This window comes from Poecilia reticulata, linkage group LG12 (assembly GCF_000633615.1).
Source record: "Poecilia reticulata strain Guanapo linkage group LG12, Guppy_female_1.0+MT, whole genome shotgun sequence".
In the NCBI taxonomy this organism is placed as follows: Eukaryota; Metazoa; Chordata; class Actinopteri; order Cyprinodontiformes; family Poeciliidae; genus Poecilia; species Poecilia reticulata.
The window spans coordinates 9,731,454-9,737,155 of NC_024342.1; the positions used below are offsets into that span (position 1 = coordinate 9,731,454).

General features: G+C 41.3%; 1 protein-coding gene across 1 annotated transcript; it reads left to right on the forward strand.

Moving 5' to 3' along the window:
- The first annotated feature begins 748 nt into the window (after positions 1-748).
- Positions 749-3,817, forward strand: rxfp3 (relaxin family peptide receptor 3). The gene has a single exon (XM_008423771.2). The coding sequence runs from the start codon at positions 1,472-1,474 to the stop codon at positions 2,705-2,707; it is 1,236 nt and encodes a 411-aa protein (XP_008421993.1). The 5' UTR covers positions 749-1,471; the 3' UTR covers positions 2,708-3,817.
- Positions 3,818-5,702: the final 1,885 nt, after the last annotated feature.

Genomic DNA, 5,702 nt, shown 5'->3' on the forward strand with positions numbered 1-5,702 from the left:
TGAGAGTGCTGGAGTTCCAAGGGGGCAAAGGTGACTATACCCACAGAGGCTGAGATCCACAGGTGGTTCTTTTTCCAGGAGGAGATGCGAGAGAGAGGTGGTGGAGCACCGGAGGGTGGACAGGCCATCAAGTAATGGTGGATTATTGGTGAGGGGTCCTGACATAAAGAAGCAGAGGAACAGGCAAGGAGATTCACGGAGATAGAGTAAACGAAAATTGAACACAAGTAAGAGCAGCACTCCATGACATGTGTGACATATTGAGCACTGCTAATGTATGGAAAGTATAGAATACATTTTTTTAGCAACCTTTGCTCTAGTAGATAGAAAAGATGGGGAGGAAAAAGAAAAGAAAGACATGCAGCAAGTGGTCCGAGACTGGGAATCGAACCCACAACACCTGCATTGACCACTCATACATGTTTATAAATGTCAATATTTACATATTGTGACATGCAAATATGGCAATTCGATTAAATTCTCATGCGTCATTACTTTCCTGCAAAAGCACGTGCCTCTCTGACTAAAAATCATCAGGCTGACGTCTGTTGGCCTGACAGCCTTTTGACCAAAATAAACTTGCTATTGATTAACTTCTCTTCTTTGGAAGAAGGTGGAGGCCTACACCTCTCCAAACAAAAACGCAGCGGTTTCCATCAAAGAGCACGTGCACTGAAAAAAAAAAATATATCAATGCAGCGAGGCGTCAAAAACAAAGGAAACAGAACATCAGACATGAGTACATGTCTCCTTCACAGACATTTTGCTGAGCTATAGGAGTTCCACATTAAAATCTAAAGAATGACACAAACATTTTAAATAAAAAGTAAGATTTCTTTTTCTTTCAAGCAGTTCAGGCATACAATCAAAAAACGTCAAAAGTTTCTGCAATCAAGCCCACCTTCTACTTACATTATATAACTGCATGTGCTTCTGTCCGCCTCTTCTTACCTCTGTGTATGTCAGAGAAAGAAAGAGAGAGAGACAGAGAGAGAGAGAGAGAAAGAGGAGGGGGAGGGTGAATTTCTATTTAAAAACCAGTGAAATTGCAGCAGTAGCTACTAAATTGTCTGAAAAATGCCTTGTCGTGATAACCTTCGATTCTCTGACATATTTATCAGCATGAGATGATATTTAGGCGGGAGTTGGCTCCCTTGTGGCTCCTAATCAGCACCAAGGACAGCACCAAGTTGCGCCGGAGCGCTGCGTCAGGTCACCTTTTCATTACGGAAGGCTTAGAAAATCTCAGAGCAACAACACAAGCTGATCCTCAGAACAAGATCAACAATCTGACAACAAGCTCTCATTTATTCCTTTATTTATTTTCAACTGTTTGTCTGTAATTTCATCATTTTAGAGTTTAGACATGTAGCCAGCATGACGCTCACGCCGAGGACTTCATCGTTTCCCAAGTCACGAAGTTGGATCAGAGAATGACTTTACTGAAGATTTTCGGGAATAAAAAAGTAAAATGTCTGGGGAACTGACGGACATCAACGATGAGGGCTCGCTCGGGACTGCTCACGCTGCCTACGCCAACTTCAGCTGCGTTTCCAATACTTCGAACTGCTCGCGCGCGGACTTTCACATGTCGGACTTCGCTAAAAACGATTTCGTCGGAGACGGCGCCGCTTTTGTCCGGATTACAATCTCTGTGATCTACTCTCTGGTGTGCGCGCTGGGTCTGGTCGGGAACTTGCTGGTTTTGTACCTGATGAAGTCCAAACAGGTGTGGAAGAAATCCTCCATCAACCTGTTCGTAACTAGTTTGGCGGTGACTGACTTCCAGTTCGTTCTGACTTTGCCTTTCTGGGCCGTGGAGAACGCGCTGGACTTCACATGGCCCTTCGGCAAAGCCATGTGTAAGATAGTTTCCTACGTGACGGCGATGAACATGTACGCCAGCGTGTTTTTCCTCACGGCCATGAGTGTGGCGAGGTATTGCTCCCTCGCCTCGGCGCTAAAAGGCAGGCGGCGGCGCACGCGCTGCTGCTCGGCGCGGTGCGTCTCCTTCTTCATCTGGTTGGCCGCCGTCTCCGCCGCCCTGCCGCACGCGGTCTACTCCACCACCGCCACCGTATCCAACGAGGACCTGTGCCTGGTGAAATTCCCGGAGACGAACGGGTCAACACAATTTTGGCTCGGACTCTATCACTCCCAGAAAGTGCTGGTGGGCTTCCTGGTGCCTCTGGGAGTCATCTCGGCGTGCTACCTGCTGCTTTTGCGCTTCATCACCTCCAAGAACATTAACACCTCCAGCGCGAAACGACGCGCCAAGGTCACGAGGTCGGTCACCATCGTGGTTTTATCCTTTTTCCTTTGCTGGCTGCCCAACCAGGCGCTCACAGCCTGGGGTATCCTCATAAAACTTAACGCTGTTCACTTCACGTATGAGTACTACACCATGCAGGTGTACGTATTCCCCGTGTCGGTCTGCCTGGCGCACTCCAACAGCTGCCTGAACCCCATCCTGTACTGTCTGATGCGGCGAGAGTTCAGAAAAGCGCTCAAAAACCTTTTCTGGCGCATGACCTCTCCGACTGTAACCACCATCAGACCGATCACAGCCATCACGAAGCCAGAGATGGACGAGCAGGGACACCCGCTGGTGCCGGCCAACGCGCCACCGGTGCCCGACATGGTGTTCTTTCCTCCGGGGGCGGTGATTTACAATGACCGGAGTGACCTGCCGCAAAACAGCACATAGTCTAACCACGCCAGGGATAGTTCAAGTTACGCGGGAAGCTGTTGATATGTATGTAGTTACTGCAAAGCCAAAATGTTCCGCTAAAAAGGCGAGACGAACTCGAGCAGCTGGGGTCAGTTTTGGATACTGGCCACATGGCTCTCCACTCAGAGGTGCATATCCTTGGGGGCAGGAAGATTAATTTTTGAGGATGTTCTTGCATCACTGGTACATCCATACTCACAAGCATCACAGTTAATAAATCAATGCTTTTACAAAGAGGACTATATCTCAAAATATAATTTCAAAAGTCTCTGTTCACTGTAGAACTTTGATCATTAGATTTGAACAAGAGGAATTAACAGCATTTTCATATGTGTCTGCTACGATGAGGGTATTGTGTTTTATTGTTTTATGTTTGTTTGTTTTAATATGTAAAAAAAATAAGTAAAAAAGATAAAAAAACAGAGTTAAATGTGAAAGTAAAGTGCATCATCAGCATGTGGCAGAATTGCTTTCACTTGTGCTACTGATATTTATTATTGAACACTATTATGTAAAAATGAATCAACTGATTGTCACAATTTGAGGATGAAGAAAGCCATAATGGAGGACTGGTATTAAGTTAAAGCTGAAGAAAAGAAACAAAAACAAAAACAAAAGAAACATGAATGGCCTTTAACAAGAGGCCAGGCAATTTCCTCTGAACAGCACCACTGAAAGACCCAGTAATGTGCGCTTCTTTACAGGAAAATAAGGTAACAGGTTAAAAGCAAAAGTTGAAATGAAAAAGCATAAACCCAAAACCATTTAGTGCCTGAAAGAAAACTCCCAAAACTTTCAAATCTAATCTTTTGTAAATGGAGAAGCAACACGGTGATTCAAGATCTGGTGTTCATCTCATGAAAACAGGCATTCCTATGAAGCTCCTTTGCCAAATTAAAATTACCTTTTGGGAAATAAATTGGTCTCATACTTTTCATTTTTTCAACGTTTCTGTAATAAAAATGTTTTTGTTTTTTGTGTTTGGTCCGATGTAATATTCCAATCTTGTAAGAAATTAAACGTGTTTTCGTAACCTTTAAGCGTAAAATCGTTGTAATTCTTAGAAATAAAGTCTTAAAAGTATCAGCCTGTGTGTAATTCATCTACGTAAAGTGGCTCACTTAGTGATGAACTAAGTTACTGAAATAGAAAACCTTTCATTGATATTGTAATTTTTTGAGGTGGACCTGTAGAATGAAATATTTTGTTGATTTCAGGCAGAACACTGGCAGCATTTCGGAGCAGCTGCAGAAAGCATTGCAATAATTGATCCTATTCAAAATAAAAGCATGTGACAAAAAACATCATGGTGAATGGTACAGTAAATGGCTTTTATAGCGCTTTATCAAGTCCAGAGGACTCCAAAGCACTTCATAGACGTTTTTCAGATAAACAAAAAAGTATTAAAAAAACAAAACATTTATATTATTTTCTGAACATAATGGTGCTTTTGAATGATGATGAGGTAACATGCAGCTCATGTGAAATAATCTACTTTGAATCCAGAAGTACTTTACAGTAGTTCTGGTTTATTCTGGTCCATTCATCAAAAAGAGATTGGTGTTTCTTAAAAAACCACAGGCAGCCTGTTCACCACCCACAAATGCTTTGCTCCAGATGCCAGTTTTCCACTTTAGTGAAATACACACAAATCCTTGAATGCATTTATGTTCTCCTTTAGGGGAGAATAATGGACCATTTCACTGTTCATATTAGACAGAAACCCCCAGACTCAGTGTTGCTCAATTTTAAAAGTGAAACTCATTTTGCCAATTTGTTCTTCTCCTGCTGTGAGTAGTTTGTACGCCAAAACAATCAAAGCACAAAATGGAAATAAAACTCTCAGTAATTACTTTGCACCTCGTAATAAACACATCGTTCATTTTAAGCAGCTGAAAGTTGAAGAGAAAAATTTGTACAAGATATTCTAACTTGAACTAATTGGGGTCGGAAGCTTTGATGTGGTTGTTGAATGATGCATCTTGGCTGCAAATGGGCTTAAACGTATGTATTATTGTAACCTTTTGTATTTGTGTTCATTTTACCTCTGAAATTTTGAGATCAAATGAGATCAAACCTTAAAGAGAAACCTCACAAAAACAGACAGAAATATTTTAGAAATGTTGGAAAATATAATTCCACTTGTAAAAGCCTGTTGTTGATGCCACTTACACTTTATTTGAGATGTCCAAAAATATTTTCCATTGTACTAAGGTACAAAGGAAAATAGCAATATGTTACTACATTAAATGTTTTTTTCTTAATTTAAAATATCCCATAATATGGATTCCATAGGGCTGAATAGCCATCCACAAAAACAAGGGGACCCACATTCTGCTCCCCGTCAACTAATCTAAAAGTAGCAAATCATTAAGAAAAAATGAAAATGTTCTGCAGTTCCAAATGTCTGGATAACTCCACCTTGACTGCAAATGCAAAAAAACAGAAAAGAAAAAATCCTAGCAAAAATCATGAACGCAGATAATTCACAAAAAGAAGAGTTTTGTTTTTCACCCCAACTCTTCATTGACAAGGATAGATGAAGGCAGTACCCTACTAACATATTTTTGCAAAACATATTAAGTCTTTCACTTATTTACATTCTGATAACACTGAATAAAATATAAGCACATTATTTAATATTGTCCTCCTCCTCCTCCTCCACAGATGATAAAGCCACCATGCCATAAACATAATATGTTCTTTCCTTTTCAGATAAAAAGCTGATGTGATTCCACTTTTACAGCTCATTTGTTAATAATAAAGACCACATGTCGCTGAACACATCTTCCTGGACAAACACAGGGAGGCTCATCAATGTGGTCTCTCACTTCTGAGAACACAGCATCCAACCAGAGGGTCAATGAAACACACGTTCAAACAAGCAGCAACAACAGCAGTTATTTTTATTGCCGCTCTGCAACAGAAAACCATTTGACAAACAGGGCATATGCACACATAAAAATAAAAA

Bases quoted from the DNA above. Each gene is read 5' to 3' on its own strand.
- rxfp3 (XM_008423771.2), top strand. From the start codon at position 1,472: ATGTCTGGGGAACTGACGGACATCAACGATGAGGGCTCGCTCGGGACT.